An 18,782-nucleotide genomic window follows, 5' to 3' on the forward strand; every position below is an offset into this window, starting at 1 on the left:
ATCGGCCCTGTCCTGTGATGGTCACGTACCACAGGGAGGTATTTTAAAGAGGACTGAGGTGTCTGCTTCTCTCTGCTCAGCAGACAAGTTACTTTTGCTGGATGTTTGGTTTGGGAAGGGCCTCAACACAGTTTTCTGGTCAGACATATAATAAATTGTTTTCCTGAGCTTGTAGTATGAATCCTTTATGCTTTCCAGTATGTGTTTTCTTTTTTGGCTCGTTCATTGATCTGCAATGAATAATAGTCTTTTTAATGATGGCAACAATTATGTTGTGCATTAAGATACTCTGTGGGTTGAGAGTGGAAGGTTGTTATTTTTTTAAAGACACAGAAAGGTAATAGGAAATTTAAATTCCAATAATGAGAGCATGATACTTCTTTTTAGTATGTTCAACAGGGATTTAATTTTTGATGGACCTGTGCGGCAGAGAGGTAATGGATTGCCCTGCTAAACTCAGATTCTTGAGAGAATTAATCACTCTGAAGAGTGGTGTTCTACAGACAGTCCTGTTTTCTCAGGGTTGTGTGTGTGAGATCTGTTGGGCAATTTGTTTATGTTTCCTTTTTACTACTGCTGTGACAGACATAATAATAATAATGGTAGCTCTTGCAGAACTTCACTCTCATTCTTTGGTACATCATGATTGCAAGGGCATTATCTGGATTACAACTCACACTTCAGAGTGTACACGTGTCTTTTTTTCTGAGGTTTTGCCAGCTTTGTAGTGCTGGCTGCAGCAGATACTGACACTCCAAGCAGCTGAAATGACCTCTAGCTTGAGCAATGAGTCCTGCAATGGATAGCTCATTTCCTTTCCCTCAGTTCACTCAGCTGGGTGGAAAAATCGGATCACTTGTTAGAATTTTACTAAAGATTTCCCTCCAATCTTGATGTCAAGATGGACTTCTGGCTTGCCATCTCTAAATTAAATAAACAAGTGTGTGCATAAATTTGGCATTATTTGGATGAAGAATGCCTTATATTTGGTTATCAAAAACTGAAAGGAACTTGATTATGGTCTCCACAGACATATCCTATCAATGAGCACTTCCAAAGACAGATTTGAAATGCTAATTTTCAACATAGCCTTGATTGTGACTTCAGTCTTCCAGGACTTAAAGCTGTTGATTTTTTTTTTTTCCTTTCAGTAGTGGCTTAGGTTAGATTTAGGCCTAATCTTGTTTACCTGTGTAAGAACATTAGGGCTTTAACTTGGATTGTGTATGTGGGTTTTCACAAGGCAATTACACTTAATGTTGATGACCAAAACCTGTCTCTAAAATGTTTTAGAGGGTAGCAGACCGGCTTTATGGTGTCTATAAAGTCCATGGCAACTACGGAAGAGTATTCAGGTAAGAGTTCATCCAGTTTTGATATACATACATACGTAGACAGTTATGGGGAGAGAGAAGGGAATTTCTTGGTTATGTTTTTATGCTTTTGAAAAGTATATCTGAAACATTTCATTGTCTATCTTGAAAAACTCTGTATTGTAGTGCTAATGAGATTTCTGTGCTGCATGCAGAGATCTCTGGATCTGCTGAGCTTAGTCTCTAGTGGAAGACTTCAGCTTTGCTTTGTATGCCAGACCTTCAGGCCTTCTGCTGCTGCGTTGGCATTTTGTTTCTTCAGAAAGTAACTCACTGTACTTCATGCAGTTGTCTCTGAAAAGCTTCTAGGTCCTTTTAATGGATAAAAGTCAACAATTATATCTATCCAATTTTAGTATCTTTTGTAAGTGAATTTGCCAATAATTTTTTTGATTTATATGAGGGAATTGCATGCTCAAGTTTTCCATCTCACTGGAGAATTCAAGAATCTAAACTTCTGGTTAAGGGAAACCTCCTGCTTCTACACACTGTTCAAGTGCTAAATTTAATTCTCTGGGTTAATGGATTGCAGATGTCTTTCTCATTGGGGTTTTTTAAATGAAATTAGGTGCAGTTCTGTAATAACACAAAGACAAACAAATATCAACATCAGCAGAGTGGAATGTGTATGAAAAAGTGAAGGGCAGAATAGATGCATTACACATAAATCATGTGAAATATAAGGGGAACCTCTTTTTTCGTTGTAAAATGAGTTGTGGGTGTAATTCTTGTAACTAAGAATTCTCATAAGGTTTCTCAAAGCTAAGAACACAATTAAAATGGCAGTGTACGTACCAGGATGTCCAGAACAAGTCTGTTGCTATCTTTTTTGTAGCTCTCTTTCTTTCTTTATCTAAATAATCCCCCTAATGTAAATAGGTAGTTGAGACAATTGCAAGTAGGTATTTTTTTCATGACTAGAACTAAACAGCAGTCTACTATGAAAACATAAAGCTACATACATCAAATAGTTTCAGGAGAAGTAAAATGCTTACAGAAGTCAAATCCCACCCTTTGGTTTTTGGAATGAGAGGCTTCTATCTGATATCCTGTAAATCTGGAAAGCTTAGTTTCTTCTTGGTGAGACCAAAATCTCTTTCAGAAAGTTCATCATTGTCATTGTCCCATTGATATTAAGTGCTAGGTGGTTTGGTTTTGTTTGTTTGATTTTGTTTTAAATAGAGTTTCAGCTATTTAAACAAGATTATGCTCAAAACCCATCCCAAACTACATATATTTGTGATGATGAGTTTAGGGACAATTGTTTGTATTACAGAGTGCCATAAATGGCCTTGTCACATTGTTAGTGCTGTTCCTTAAAGAAAGAAAACAGTTTGACCAAGTCTAACTTGGAGGCAGTTTCCATTCAGGTGTCACCTGGAAAGAAACTATACAGGATGCAGCTTATTAACTTCCCTTACCCTTCATGTGTGATGTTGTTTCTCATTTGTTTTTCCTACAGTGAGTGGAGTGCAATAGAAAAGGAGATGGGGGATGGGTTGCAGAGTGCTGGCCACCACATGGATGTGTAAGTACTGACTGAATATCTGATAGTTTGATGTAAGCCAGATGTGGAACTCTCCCTCTTTCCTCTCTTTTCCCTCAACCCCAAAGTACATATGAGTACCGAGAAAGTTGGGGGTGCATTGTTTTTAAGTATACAGTGTTTCTGTGACTTGGATGCAGGCACAGTTTTAGCATCCATATACTGTATTAAGTAGCTCAAAAAGCCTCAGGAGAACCAGAGGGGTTTCTTTTTTTATTATTATTTTGAAATCGTAGAAGTGTTTGGAATCCTTCCAGGTTTTTTTAAGCTACTATGCCAGAAACTGGTGGAATACAACTTTAATGTACTGCAGACCTGATGAGATCCATTTGGTTTTGATAGCAGCATTTTGTACCATGCAGTAGATGGTACACAGATTTGGACTTAATTACAGGGAGTTAAGAAATTTAATTAATCGGCACCAAAACTCCAGTGGATTCTTGAAACAAACGGTGACTGGATATAATAAAGTAAAGAATCCTCTCTTTGCATCTTTAGAGTCATTTGGCAGAGTATGTGAAGCACAGCCTTCAAAATAAGAGTCTAGCACTTGAGAGTGCTCACAGAAGTGGTATTCTAGGCTCATGACTTCTGCTTTTCAGGTAGTCATATATAGCAAGTGAAACAGCATTTCTTACCACTCTGATTCCTCTTCTGTGATCCCACACAACAGATAAGTAACAACTCCAGCAAGAGATGGAAGGTGTTTAACACTTCATGCAATATTTTTACCAATAAGGTGTAATTGGTGTGGAAATAAAGTTCTCAGGTTTAGTTTATAGGACAGATTTACATATGTACTGCTGCCTGATTGTTATTGGTGTTGTCAAGTTAACAGGTTGTCAATTGTTACTGGCCTTGTCAAGTGGAAGGGTTTGAAGAGCCATGCCCTCATCTTCTTCAGAGTAATTCTGGTTTTATCAAATCTTTAAGAATTTGACCCCCTCTGAATAATTTATTCACATTTCTGTGTTTTGGCTCATGGGGTGGCTTCCATCCAAGAAAAGCTGTAATATTTTCAAGGCAGAGGGCACTGGTGAGAATAAAGCAATGGAGAATGCACTCTGCTTTCAGAAGAAAAATAATTGACGTAGGGGTGGAATACAGTGTTAAGCACCTTCTGCGGCAGGCAGGAATTGAAGAGATTATGAAAACTTGGTATAATATAGTGGCGTTAAGGAATTGCAAGTAGGTTTTCAGTGGTTCAGATACACCACGCCATGATGTCAAACACCTGGAAATGCATAACCAATTAAAAGAAACTTGTCTCACTTCTCAATTGGGAGGTCGAACCTTCTCACACACTCTTAATATTTATATTTCTGTCTGTAACACAGTTAGGGCTTAAAGATCCAGAGTAATAGCAGTGGGTAACTGGTATTCTGGGTAATTTTAACCACTGCATGAAGCTTTCATTGTCATCTCCTCTGCTCTGGCACTCTTGTACAACAGTAATCCCTCAGTGATGACCACCAAGCAGGAAGCAGCAGTTGTGAGATTCAGGAACTCATTCAGTGACCCATGTGGTCTCCTACCAATAAGGTTCATATCTATAATCTCTTTAAAGTACAACTTACCAGTTCAGTTACCATTCCCATAATATCAGGCAGGAATTTATTGCAACATAAAGCTACTTCTAGAAGGTTGCCTAATATAGATGTTAAACTTCAAAACTAATTTAATTATTCTCTATCTGCCTCATATGCTGTAGTCTTTACTAGATGTTTATTTAAGCTTTTGAGTTGTTATTGGTTAGTATGATCTATAACTGCTAAATGTTTGGAGAAGACATCCCAAAGCTTCTCTGGGTGTGGGCTGTGTTACAAGATGAGGCTTGCTAAAGTGACAGAGTATGCTGAGAAAGTTGGAGTGAATGGCTTTAACTAGCACTTAAAAGATGAAAGAAAATAATGCCAGACCTTTGACTTCTGTCCTTTTTTCCATTAATGAGTGACCCTTTATCTCTGCATCAACTAGACTGTCATTATATATTGAACCAGTCTAAACCAAAACAAAGGTTTAGTTGACAGCTTACACAAAGAGTGAGAACATGTCAGGTGCCTTTAGAAGTTACTGCAATGTTTCTCTTTAACACTTTTCCTAGTTTACCTAAGTTAGGCAGTCAGAAATGTAGCTTGTCTTAATAATATTTTTTTTTTTTCCAAATTATACTCAGTTTAAAAACCTGTCTAGGTAAGGTAGCATTTTGTTTGGTGAGATTTTTTGGTTGTTTGGTTTTGGTTTTTTTTTCTGAGAGTCATCTGCCACAGATGAGCTCTAGCACTGCTCTAAACTTAGATTTTACTTGAAAATGAAATGTAGTCCATCTGCTGCCCTGAGAAATCTAACCACTATACTAAAATTACTGCACTGCAGAACTTAAAATAGGGTAAGCCATTTATGACCTGTGTGGCTGCAGGGTTTTTTCGGAACAAGTGTATTTTTCAACAGTTTTGACTTATTCCTTTGATTCATGGTGTGAATTCTTGTTCTCTCTGTTCTTTTATCCCTTCTACTTAAACTGGTCTGCTGTTGCTGACCACTTCATATGTTATATTTATTCATCACCAAGAGCCTTGATAGGGCTTTTCCTGGATGTGCCATGTCTTTGATTTCACAGAGCATCAAAACAACTCATCATAATTTCAAGCTTCCCAAATTCATGTTACCAGTTCCCTTTCAGCTTGAGACTCTGCCACTTCTTCTATAGAGCCAATTACTGGAGAGGCATATCCTCTCCAGGAAAAGGAAAAATGCAAAGATTTTGCAAAAACTTGAAAGCCAAGAGGTACCATAATTAGCATTTGGGTCACATCGTGCTGGTTGCTAGAGAAGAATGGACATATGCTCACTTCAGAGAGCCTGCAGATGTGTGAGAGATTGCCACATAGCTGAGAATCCAGACTGAGTTAGCAGAATAGATGAAGGTATTTGTGTGGGATGTCATTCATCCTGGTTATCTCCAGTGGCACATGCCCTGAGTGCCGGGCTAAAGTGGAATCTGATTTCTGTACCTGTGCCAAGTGAGATGAGCAGTTACCTCTTAGCTGTAGGCTGTCCCTGCAAATGTGTCCCAGACAGTCACCTTGATCAGCACAAACATACTAAATACTGTCAAATAAGCAGTATCAACTAGAAAAATAAAGTGCTTTTTGCCATTTGTAGGAGACATCAGTCTAAATAACAAAACTCTTACTGAATGCAAGAGCTGCAGATTTGGTCCAAGCCCTTGTACTTCAGATTTCTCCCTAAAAAGAGGGTTAAACTTGCTGTTGCTCTGAATTAATATGTTTGACTTACACAGTAGACAAAGCTATAGACTTTGAAGGAGCTGAAGGGACTTAATGTTGTGGTGTTCAGGGCACCACTGTAAGTTATCTTGTACTCATGCTGAATAATGAGCCATGAAAGCAGCCTCTGCTTCTCAGAAGGTGTGATGTTCACATTCCTGGGCCTTAGTGCTTTCAGCCTTGAAGGATTCCTTCTGCACTATGTCTTTTTTTTGTCTTGGTGCTGCCTATTGACTGTCTACTGAAGAAAAGGAATAAATTGGGGTTTTTTTCCTGTAACAAAAGCTGCCTCCTCTTCCGCAGGAGACTTACTATAGGTTTTGTATTTGTTGAAAGATTCATTGTAGTAACAACCAAAGAAGCAGGCCCACGGGCATGTTGACATTAGCTGATTCAGAGTTTAATTAAAAACAAAGGAAAAAACCTTTTTGCAAGTTTGGAAGCTCTTTGCTGTTTGTCCATGGGTGTTTCTGTCAAACAGGTCTCCCTTGTTACTGGATGTGTATCCTTAAAGGTTAAATTAATCAGCTTTACATTTAACTGTGGCTGTTTTTCACTAGATATGCAGCTTCTATTGATGACATACTGGAAGAAGAGGAACACTATGCAGATCAGCTGAAGGAATATCTCTTCTATGCAGAAGCACTGCGGTATGTGCAGAAGTCTAAGCTCAAAAGGAAGCTGTAGTCCTTTTCTCTAATGTGCTGCTGATGCTTAATTTAGTCTGTTATCCTCTTCTGTTCTCTGAGAAGGGAAAATTTCAGTGTTGTGGGGTCTCCATGTTCTTGTTTCTTATACTGCTTACTTGTATTTGATTGCTGTGTGAGCGGCAGTACAAATTAGAGCTGGGCTGATCAGAAGTGAAAAGACAGAAATGTTAAAATCTGTATACTATGGGAGAAAATGCTATTTATTCCTTTGGTTCCACTGTTTCCTTGGCTTTTGGTGTGATAGTGCCCCAATGTGCTAAGAGCTCCAGCGTTCAAATGCGATGGGCCAAACAGAGCTGCTCCAGCCCTTATAAATCCCAGGAGCTTTCAAAGTGCCCAGTATAACTTCCATCGGCTGCACAGTGTTACACAGTTAAATACCAACTTTTTGGTTTGTTTTACGTTAGTCTTTGTCAGTCACCCCTTACAAGCATGGACAAAAAAGCAAATTGCTTTATACTGTAAGACTGTACCTAAAGCTGTTGTGCTTTGCAAGGGCTGGCTCTGAACCTCTTGGAGAGGTCCAGTAAAGGATTGGGTTGGCAAGTGTGAGGGCTGCTGTGTGGGAACCTGGAGCACTGGTAGCCTCTTCTGGGAGATGAATGTGCCTCCGGCTGTGGAGTACGGATGTAGCATCATCAGCCCACACAGGACTGGGACTTACTGCAGGTGGTCAGAGGAAACTCCTCTTTTCCAGATGAAAGGCACTGTATGAATCTAGAAACAGTTTCTTGTTTCATTGTTTCAAAAAGAAAATGTGATGAATTTTATGATTGACTGATAGATTGCTGCTGTGACAGGTACCATCTCCAGGTATCTTTTGTTAAAGCTGTGATATTTCTGTAATGTATTTTGAATTAAACTATTTTACAGTGGTGTCCTTAAGGAGATGGTAGGGCTTGTATTGCTGAGTGTATCTCAGAATGAGTCTAAAAAGAGGAGAAGAATGCTGCTGTACCAAGAACTTTATTTATACTTTGATCCAAGCTTGTTTAACTATGGCATTTGCAGAGTTATGGAGTCTGTGATAGGGCTGTTGAATTTGGGCTAGATGAATAACTGGAGGTGCTTCCTGTCAAAAACAAACAAAACATGATGCTATTTGTAAAGTGTGAATGGAGGGAAATGTAGCAAAGCAAAGTATTACGTGACAGATCTTTCATTACTTACTTTTCAGGGCAGTTTGCAGGAAGCATGAACTAATGCAATATGATTTGGAAATGGCTGCACAGGACTTAACATCTAAGAAACAGCAGTGTGAGGAGCTGGCAACAGGAGTGAGTCTTTTTCCACTTTCTTCTCCAAGATGCCTCTTTTTGAATTTATTTTTTACTTGAGCCAAGTTACTTAGAATGATATTGAAATGGCACCAGGATGCTGGCTGCTGCTTTTGAGAAGTGGTATCATGTGAGCTGGAGACATGTGAGGTTTAAAGTAACTTGGTTCTTGGTGACATAAGCTGTTTGTGCCAAACTTCTTTTATTGAATACTGAGCAAGTAAAGAGTTGCAGTAAATATGACTGGAACAGAATAACACAGACAACTCTATCCTAAAGATGAAAATTTTGGGAATTCTGAAAGGCTTCCTTTGCCTTTTGAACAGTGGGTGTTATTGATACGTTGTGTTAGCCCATTTTATATGGGAGATAACATTACCTAAAATATTATCTGAAAATGGTAACTGACAGTTTTAGAATTTTTAATGTTGCTCTTGGATCTATTGGTGTTCTTTATGGAACACCTTTATGGCTTTTGTTTCTCTTTGTTTCTTTCCTACTTCACTAGGAAGGCTGCTCTGAAAGTTCACCCTTGTCAGCCTTAAAGCATTTGAACATCAAATTACCTCCCCCCCCACTTTGCTTAGTCTAACCTGAGTCACCAGAGCTACTTATCATTTAATGAAATGGAAGTTAAAGCAAAAAATCAGCCAAATAAGCACAAATGCTGATAAATGTCACCTGATGTCCTGTGGCTGTGCTCAGGAATCCCAAACCTAGAGTATCCTTGTTTTTTGTAGACTGTGAGAACCTTCTCCCTGAAGGGGATGACCAGCAAGCTCTTTGGGCAAGAGACCCCTGAGCAGAGGGAAGCCAAGATAAAGGTTCTAGAAGAGCAGATACAGGAAGGAGAAGAGCAACTGAAGTCTAAAAATCTGGAGGGCAGGTAAATGGGCTTGACTGTTTCAAAGAAAACACAGGGCTTGTCTTAGCAAAAGTCCTTGACTGGATGCTCTTGAAGGTGTTTGCATTTTATAAGTGTTTTTAATATATTCTTGGTGTTTATTAGCTGTCTATAAAAGCTCCTGTCAGCTGCAAGTTGTGAAATAAAGTGCAGTACATGCAGTTAGCTTCTGGTCTGAGTGAATGGCTTATGTAAAACCTGATGACTTTCCCAGTTCCTGAGCCCACTCTAATAGCTGACTTGCATGCTTTTATGTTCCACTAGTAATATATTTAGCAGGTGGGCTTGGAGGTCTGCAGCTGAATAGGCTGAGACTCAAAAGCTGATTTGCTTCAAATACAGTATTCGGTTTGGTTTATGTATAAGGGTCCTGAGCCCATATTCTGCAGCTTCTCATATGGGGGACACCTTACTCCTGTTTGAAAGAGATTAGAAGGTCTGGGGTGTTGTGTTTGAGTAACTGCTTCTTGGTACTCTAATGAAATTTTCTTTAGGTATGCAAAAATGAAAAATAGGAACTAAAGTTCTTAAAGCAATGGGATTTTGTCAAAGCATGTCTGTCATATAACACAAAGGGTAAACGTGGTATCTCCTGATATATTAGCATTAGAGCTGGAAAGATAAGGCTAGTTCATGACTAGTTCAAAACAACAAGACATTCAGTAAATGCAGTATCTTAATAATTTTGGCAGATGTATTGGAGATGTGCTTTTGTAGCTCTGGAAGCAATTTCCGAGTGAATGCTAGTCCAGCACGAATCAAAGCATGAATTACAGATACATGCATCCATTTTAGTTAAGGAGACCTGACTACACATCACCAAACCAGCAAAATTAATTTCTGAAGTGAATTAATTGTCCAAGTTAAATTTACATTGTAAATGTTGATTGTGCTTGACTGTCTCACATCCTGACAACAAGTGAGTTTTCATGCTGAAGACATGAAGATTCTGGCTTGACAATTGAAGGAGAAACACGCAGTGTTGTGTGCTGAATGTTGGCATAGAGATAATTAGTTACACCAGCAGAATCTGGAGGAAAAAAGTATATTCTGACTTATGCTAGTTCTATGGCAGTGATGCTTCCGCAGGAAAAAACACCAAACCAAACAAACATCCTAATGTATCCTGTGAAACTGATTCTCTAGGTTAAAAACCTTAAAAAGAAGGTGGGGAATTAGGTAGCGGTGCCAGTTGTAAAATGAGGACACTGAGGGATGCATAATAATTGCAGGACTGGATTTACTGACTGAAAGATGGAGCACTCTGTCATACATAGCTTCTCTGCTGAGTGTCCAGAGCTGGGGGTGCAACACTGTCTAACACTTTCTAACAGAAATAATTGCTTTTAATTTCAGAGACTTTGTGAAAAGTGCCTGGGCTGACATTGAACGGTTTAAAGAGCAGAAGAATCATGATTTGAAGGAGGCACTTATAAGCTACGCTGTTATGCAGATTAGCATGTGCAAAAAGGTACGTGTGGCTTGGATAAGGCTGGCCCAGTGTATTTGTCCTGTGGGGAGATGCAGCCTGTCAGTAACTGGGAACATGGCAGTCACAGAAGATTGGAAGTCACTAGCATAAAGCCTCCCACATACTCCATCCTACTTGAACTCAGTGACATGTTAATGTTGAGATATATGTAGATATAGATATAAAATAGACAGTGTGGTCCAATTTCAATGTGGTCTCTGCCTTATTCTTCTGTGAAGTTCTATTTGACTTCTTTGTAGAGTCTTCTGTTGAAGAAAGTTGTGGATGAGGTTTGCAAATAGAATATATTCCCGCCTATTGATTTTTAACTGTTCTTTTAAAAGGGAATTCAGGTTTGGACAAATGCAAAGGAATGCTTCAGCAAGATGTGACTATCTGGAAATGAATTCCTCCTCCAAGTGCCAGAGAACGGAAGCACAGTGTATAACACCAATGTTATATTGCTACATGACTTACATACAAATCATGAAATAAATGTAATTGTTAATAAAGGATGAAAAGGACATGTTGTTAAATGTTTAGCCCTGACTGCCAGTTCTGTGGCATGTTTTATATGTGGTAGCAAATAATGCAGGGGTAAAAGAGTTACTGAAAACTACAGCTCTGTATTGGGACAAAGGTATTGGGAAAGTTATCCCAGAAAGTATGAACTAAACTGTTCTGAGACTTGTGAAACACCATGCTCTGTAATGTGTAGATCACTTCCAGATGCCCTTCTTTCCAGCCCTTACTGTTAGAATTTTTAATGCTCAAGGGTGCTTTGGTTTTATAATGGGGCACACAGTCGTGTTCTCGAGGTCTACACCATAAGAGGGCAAAAAATGAAATATTGTAATGCCTAGAGTTCATATTTAAATGCCTTTGCATGTCCATAGAGAAATATGTTTTTCCAGAGTTCAGGTTAAGCAGTCTCAAACTCCTGAGATGTTTGAAACTCTCTACAGTAGAGGTGTTGTACAGTGGTTTGATAACAATATTCTGCATTTACTGGTTCCCACTTCAGTTTTGATATGGGCATTGATTTCTTACTAAACTACTTCCTGCAAGTAAAGGAGACTGGTGATCCAGCTGAGCAGAAAAACCAAAGTCAAAGCTGATAAGAAGCAGATGCAGTTGGAACCTGTTTACACTTGGTGTGAATCTGGCCTGTGGCAGCTTGTAACTGAAGTGGTTTGGTTCTTAAACAAATAGTTCTTAATGAAGGTGCTGAAATAACAAACCTAGTGCAGCTTCTGTCATACTTCAGAGTGGTGATGTGCAGAACCCACAATGAACCAGGGTGTCTGTTTGGCCCTTGTAATGATGTTTCAGTGTGTGTGAGTGTGTGTATGTGTGTATGTATATACACACCTGTATAACATGATTTGCAGTTACAGGGTTTGCATTAAATGTTTCCAATTATGAAAATCTCTTACCACTGTCTAATATTGGGCTTTTTCTACATCCTTACTGAAAGTTCCTGAAGTCTTGTGGAATTTGTCAGACTTGATGGCTAGTCCTGAAGGAAGCTTTGTAATAATCTGTTGAAAAGTGTATTTAATTATTTTGGATTATAACACTACTCAGATTTTTTTTTTTTTTAAGAGATACTCCAGAAAGTCCTTAAATGTTCTTTTGATAAAACTATCTAAATGTATTTACTGGTATGTCATATGTTACTTTTGTCTCTTCAACCTTTCTTTTCTATAAAACCGTTGTAAAGAATGCATAGGTCTGGTGCACACTACAGCTTAAAACTCTGAAGTAAAATGCTGGTACTCTGATAACCTGTGTTGGCTCTTTCAAAGCATATGACAGTGACATGCCTAGCTGAGAGATGATGTTGGGCACAAAGAGGTCTCTTTCTTTAACATCTGCAAGGAGAAACATTGTTCCATTCAGAGGTTGCAGTATCTGGTCCTGATACAGGCTGAAGGACTCTTACATTCCAAACCAAGAAGTTGCACACTTGATGTATTCAGTAAACCTTCTAAAAGAGTGGTGCCTTAATACAATACCATGAGGCGCTCAGAGTAGGTATTTTTCATGCACTTTGATTTTTGGTAGATCTTTCTGGTGCCTCCTTCCACATGTCACTTGCTGTACAGCTCATTTAAATGTATTAGTATGCCTTTTTTTTCCTTGCTAGTTCTACTAAATTTAAGAAGGGAACAAAACAGTTCTTGTAAGTTTTGTGCCAAATAAGATAAATAAAATTGCTCTTTGATATTTTTGTTATGTTGGTTTTTTTTGTAAAAAACTCTGTCTTTCCTATTCTGAAAAGTGCTGTTTGATTTCTTGTGGTTCTTGTCCATCTTAGCTCTCAAGCAGCCTCCAAATTTTGGTTTAAAATTCAGTGAATTGTGCACAGCTTTCCCTTTAGGTGAGGAACATAGTGCTTAAGGCCAAAATTAGATCCTTGCTACCAGTCAGCTGTCTGAATTTCGTGTGTGTCTCCGTCTGGTTAAGAGAAGATGCTTTTGAAAACAGTTTGCATTATTTGACAGAAATTATATGAAAAGCAAATTAAGGGTAATTTGCAATAACTTTGTTTCTTGTACTTCTGTCTTTCCAGAAAAGCATTGCATGTGGTCTGTGTACTTGGGGATCATAGCAACCAGTGAAGGCTTCTCCTCTTTTAGCTTTTCAACATTTTAAGGTGAAACCAGTCAGTTACTGGCTGTTTCCATGTGGGTAACAGAGCCCACATGACAGATGTACACTTGCAAAGTGTGCCTTTTTCCAGTTACAGTGTGGATTTAACTCCTGTAACTTGTTCCACTTCGCCAGTTATCCAGTAAACATCAAAAATTGGTGGAAGGCCTTGAGAATAGTAGCAGGTAGGAAGAACATTTTAACTTAATCTTGACAAAACACTTGTATATGAAAATGTTCACCTGCCTGGATCATCAGATCTGCTGATTCTGTTGCTTCTTGCAGGAAGCTTTGCTGGGTGGATTATCACTGCTCATGCTATCTCTGACCTTCCCCATTACTAGCAGGACCTTGTCTTGTCGGTGCATTTTAGTTGCTACTGTTATCTGTTCCTGAAATGTAGCAGGGGTGAGGGAGCCAACTGCAATGGAAAGATAGAGTTTCATGAACTCTCTTTTTTTAATGTATTATTTCAGTATCTGGCACGTCAGCCCAAGCACTGTTAACCTGGCAGCCGTGTGCAGGGACTGCCTTGGCAGGCGCAGAGCAAATCTTGGAGCTCGAGCCACACTGAGGAGCTTGCATTGTGCAGGTGAGCCAGAGGAAAGTGTTGGCTGGGGCCAAACACGCAGCAGAGCCAGCAGAGCAAGGCTGCAGTCCCAGAGCAGCTGGCTGGGCTGGAAGCACTGCAGCTCAGGATATCTTCCTGTATCACTCTCCCTACCACTGAAATTCCTTTGTTCATCTTGGTTCAAGAACTAAGAAACACTTTCTAATGTTGCCTAAAGGATTACAGGGAATGCCCTGTGCTTGTCACACAGTGGCAGGGCAGGGCTGGGCTCTAATCCACGTTTCCTCATGCCTCCTGTTCTGCCCATCCCTGGTGCCTCTGTCTTGTATTTGCCTGCAGAGCTCTGTGGGGAGGCACAATGTGTAATGAAAATCCCCACACAGGGCTGCTCTAGAAATAATGCAAAGAGAGGAAGCAAGTGGAATGGGAGCTGGGAAACTTGGAGCACAGGCCTTGGTGTGAAATCCAAGTACCTGTGTGTCACCAGTAAAAGCAGTTGCCTTTGTAAGCACTCGCTTTGCTGCTGCCATGAGTTCCTGTCTGCTCCTGCCTGGCGTGCTCCCACCTGCTTCCCCAGCAGAGCTGTGTTTCCTGGGACAGGGGCTTCTCCCTAAGGATCCCATCTCCTGAGAGACCCTTGGCAGTGCAGGACAGAAAGTGGTGTGAGCCGCTTCCCTCTGTGGGCGGCCCCTGGGGCAGGCAGGATGCTGACTTCAGCCGTGAGCAGAGAGATGTCTCTCTTGAGTGGCAGAGGCTTGGTTGTCCCTCCAGCTGAAACAGGGGGGTCACCTGTGTCCCCTTCACAATAGCACTGCCACGGGTACCTTGTGCAGTCTGGAGAACCTCAAGTTCCTGCGTAAGCAAAGGATTGTGACTCTCTGGCTGCTGTGTTCTGATGCTTCCTGGTGTGATGCAGTGTTACCAAAGTGATTTTGTGATTCTGGCTTTCTGAAGGTCCAATGCAGAGGAGAAACATTTTTGGGGTTGGTTTTTTTTTTTTTTTTTCTGGTTGCCTTTTGGTTGCTTTTGAATGGCTTACCTAGACTGGCCTTCCTAATGCTGTGTTTTCTTCAAAAAGAATCTTTTGCTCTGACTGGTTGTAGAACATACATAAAACATGAAACAAAGACAAATTGGAAAGGATTTGGGGTTGTTTTGGAGGAAAACAGCTTCAGATAGTGGAAGTACAGAGTATTTGGAGGTAAGGAGAGATGGTGCCCTGCTCGGACAGGTAAGGATGGGGTTAAGCTGCACACAAGGGCAGACAGGTTTTGAGGAGAGAAACACAAGAGGGTAAGGAGGTAAGGAGATGAGGCAGGGAAGAAGGACAGCAGAGATGGGATGGGTGATGGAACTGGAGAGAAGAACAGATGGAAAGCTTCTGTCCCTGCAGGCTGGGCTGTGCAGGAGAAGGAAAAAGCAGCACTGTTGTCCTTGTTTTGGAGAAGTAAGGAAGATGAAAGCAGGAGGTAAAGGAGGTTTCAAGAGCTGTCAAAGGCAGCTATATAATACTAATGGTAGTATAATGATAATGATCTGACTGAAACTTGTCATGATGGCTGTGGTCCTGCAGCTGAGATCAACAGTGATTATGGTGTAATATAGCTCAGAAGGAGATATTATTTTGTCTAATATCTTTTATCTATATTTAATATCGTATTTTTCACCTTTCTGAATAAATAAAACAGGAGAAGAAGCTTCAGACTTCAAAAACCTAGCACAAACTTTGTGGGCACTCCAGTCCTATAAACACCAGCATAATTAACCATGGGATGTGGGGGCCTGCTGTCTGATGCAGCTCTAAAAGAGGCTGTCCCATGTACCACCATCATCCTAGGGACTCCAAATAATAAATAGCTTCTTCATCTGTAGCCAGTTCTGATATCTGTACCTATCTGTGGCATGTGATAACACCAATTATATTCTCTTCGGAAAGCAGCTGTAAGTGGCCGCAGAAGATAAAAAGCGACGTTGTGGTGAGGCTCCCCGGGCTGCAAAGGTGGAAAATGATGTCGTCGGAGGGAAAAGGCAACCCCGACCGCCCTCTGGTGGGTCTCCAGCAGGAGCTCGCAGGGCCCGGGATCCGGGATCCGGGATCCCGCTGCGGGAGGGAGGTCAAGACCGCCTTCTCTCCTCCTGGCCTGCAGAGATATGAGAGCAGTGCAACAGCCATGGTGTAATGGGAGCCTAAATACAAAGGGATGGGTGATCTGGAGCAGTTTTCCATGCAGGATTTAGTGCTGAGCTCGTGTCCTGCTGTAGGTTGCTGTTAATAACGCAGTGTGTAACACTGTGATTTGCAGCTTGAGTGCCTTTCACACTGCACAAACACTGCCGTGAGTTGGACACAGAGGTTTCTGAGCTAGCAGTATTTCTAAAAGTTTATTTATTTTTAATAACTGCTTGGATGTGGTGCCAGCTGCATGGTCAGAAGGAATGATCCATGACCACTTGTGCAAGCTGCAGTCCTGTGTAAGAGATGGCAAAGTCACCCTGCCCCAGTGCTGCTTTGAATGAGGTTTTCCTGAAGTGTGTGGTGGCAGAGAGGCAAAGTCTCATGATGGTTGTTTCTGGGGCCAAAAGGACGGACTTTATTTCCAGTCTCCTTTGTTTTGATTATGTTCCAAGTGAGGTGCTGGTGGCTTCTGCCTGCTCACCTCTGATGGCCCCACAGATACTAGATGCTCAGAGGGCAGTAGGGAAGAGCTGTGGGCTCCTTGAGCTGCAGCAAGGTCCCTCCTAGGCCCCATGACAGAGCTGTACATCCCCCTCCTCTGGCATCTGCCAACCTGGAGTGGGCATTGCAACAGCCACAGCAGCATTCCCACTCCTGTGTGACATTCCCTGCACTCCTCTGTGGATTTTGTTAGCCACCGAGGTCATGCTGCTGATTTCAAGCTACCTCTGGTGTTCCTGCTGTGTTCAGAGTGGCTCTTCCCCCAGCCTGACCACACTGGGGCTGCCTGGAACCGTGCAGGGCCTACCACTGACCTGCTCCTTGCTTCCATCAGGTGATTCATCACTGCTTCCCAGTAGCACAGCCTCCTCTTCTTCCAGTGGCTCCCTAATCCTTTCCACCTCCATTTCGGTAATGCTCTTACTGCCCAGGCTGTCAGTAAAGACTCTGACCAGTACAGAGCCAATGGGAGAACACAGCAGGACCCTGCTTCCCCAAAGAGTTCCCATTTCCAGTTGCATCCTGAAGCCTTTGACCAGATTTTAGTTTATTTTAAGGAATGCTAGGCTGGCTTTCTGATTCAGAGCAGGACTGGCCCAACCGGAGTGAGGAGAGCTGTGATGTGGTGGATTGCTGCATTAATACTATTGCTCCATCAAGGAAACTGTGATCTCTTAAAATGAGAATTAATTTGACAAGATTTGTTTTTCATGAACATGTTGATTGGCATTAATCTCTTTCAGCTCTGTATCAACTATTCTTTTCCCTGGGATTAGTTTCAGACTGACAGGCCTATAGTACTCCAGTCTCTGTAGTTCTATACTTTTATAAACGCACAAAATATCAGCCTTCTTTTAGATTTACGGAACTTCCCCTGAAATCCAAGACTTGTTGAAAATCAACATCCATGGCTCAGAGATCTCTTACATTGAGACATCTATAAGCTTGAGAAAAAGCTGTATGGCTCTGGAGATACAGGCATTTATTTAAGCAGCCACTGTCTAGTGCTGCACCCTGGGTGTGTCTCAGGAGAAAATATCCCCTTATGTGATGGAGCTAAGGCACAGCTGTGGTTGATGAAGAGCATGAACGGAGCATGGTTTGGTTTTAGCATCCTCCTAAATAAAGTGAAAAGCATATTCTTGTGTAGTTTAGCACAATATTACATTATAACTCTATGCTGTTGCTGAAGTTTGACTCTCTGACATCTCAGAATGAAAGTGAGGAATTAACCTTTGAACCATGTAAAGTGACAGGAATATTCACAGATGGAGTGGACTCATTTGTGAACTAGGAGTAGCCAAACTATTAGAGGAGATGAGGAATCCTCCTTTCAAAATCTGAAATTATTCTCAGTGTTAAATCTTTCCAAAGTACATCTTGCTTGCTTATAGATAATTGATCTTTCCTAACCTCTAATTTCTCTTGATGGTTGGCTTTAGCATTCCTCCCCTCTGCCTAATGCTTTACCTGGTTATATTTGTCCTGTAAGCCTGGACAGGGATTTGAACATGTGTTGCCTTTTTCAGTTTCAGGGCACTTACTTAAAATATCCAAAAATAATTGCTGGTGATCATTCACTTTCTGTTCAAACTCCTTCTCCCTGCTGATGTAGTTACTGCTATTTTTAGCTTTAAAATGCTAAATACATAGTGCTTAGCTGGGGCTTTTCTGTTTCCTACCAACAAATATAATGATTTCGATTACAAGGCAATTTAGTGTTTGCTGGGTTTCATGTTACTTTTAAATTTGAAAACATTTCCTTTTTCTTTCTCATGTTGACATCCACCGTGGAGCTTCCTGGGCTGGAGTTAAATGAAGGTGATGATAAGTAAAATAAAGTGATGATTGCCAGCAAATGTGTGAGTGGCAGGACAGATGCCTCCATGCTGGTCCTTGGCAGATGGTCCTGGGGAATTATTGACTTGATCCAGGTGATGTTTCTCCTTTCTCCCTATGCCCAGTCACTGGAGCAGGATGGCTTTGGCACTGCAGTGCTGGAGATTCCCAGCAAACACACAGGGGATTGGGGAGCTCAGTCTGATGGAGGTGCTCCTGGAGGGTCACAGGGCAGCAGGTTCCAGGTTTGGGGATGCTGACAGGATTTGTCTGGTTTCAGGGGAGCAGAGGGTGGTGAGCAACTGTAGGACCCCGCCTTTGGGAACTAATAACCTCTGTATTGCAACATCCCTCTTTGGGTTGGCAGATAAGACTGTAGAGGGGAAATTAGCTGTTAATGGGAGCAGGGTTGGAGATAAGCACAGGGAATAAACCAGAGCTCTGCAAGCCCAGCTGGAGGTTTGGTTTA

At 41.1% G+C, this 18,782-nt stretch overlaps 1 protein-coding gene across 2 annotated transcripts in view; it reads left to right on the top strand.

The window, feature by feature from the left end:
• Positions 1-12,802, top strand: part of SNX4 (sorting nexin 4) — a 31,633-nt gene extending 18,831 nt beyond the window's left edge. For both annotated transcript variants that reach the window (XM_008638232.2, XM_017740239.1), the window contains exons 7-13: positions 1,294-1,355; positions 2,836-2,901; positions 6,770-6,859; positions 8,097-8,196; positions 8,937-9,082; positions 10,457-10,571; positions 10,916-12,802. In XM_008638232.2, the coding sequence (XP_008636454.1) occupies positions 1,294-1,355; positions 2,836-2,901; positions 6,770-6,859; positions 8,097-8,196; positions 8,937-9,082; positions 10,457-10,571; positions 10,916-10,963 (627 nt within the window). In that variant the 3' untranslated portion in view covers positions 10,964-12,802. The remainder of the gene's footprint in view (positions 1-1,293; positions 1,356-2,835; positions 2,902-6,769; positions 6,860-8,096; positions 8,197-8,936; positions 9,083-10,456; positions 10,572-10,915) is intronic.
• The last annotated feature ends 5,980 nt before the right edge of the window (positions 12,803-18,782 follow it).

Source organism: Corvus brachyrhynchos, unplaced genomic scaffold, assembly GCF_000691975.1.
Source record: "Corvus brachyrhynchos isolate BGI_N302 unplaced genomic scaffold, ASM69197v1 scaffold126, whole genome shotgun sequence".
In the NCBI taxonomy this organism is placed as follows: Eukaryota; Metazoa; Chordata; class Aves; order Passeriformes; family Corvidae; genus Corvus; species Corvus brachyrhynchos.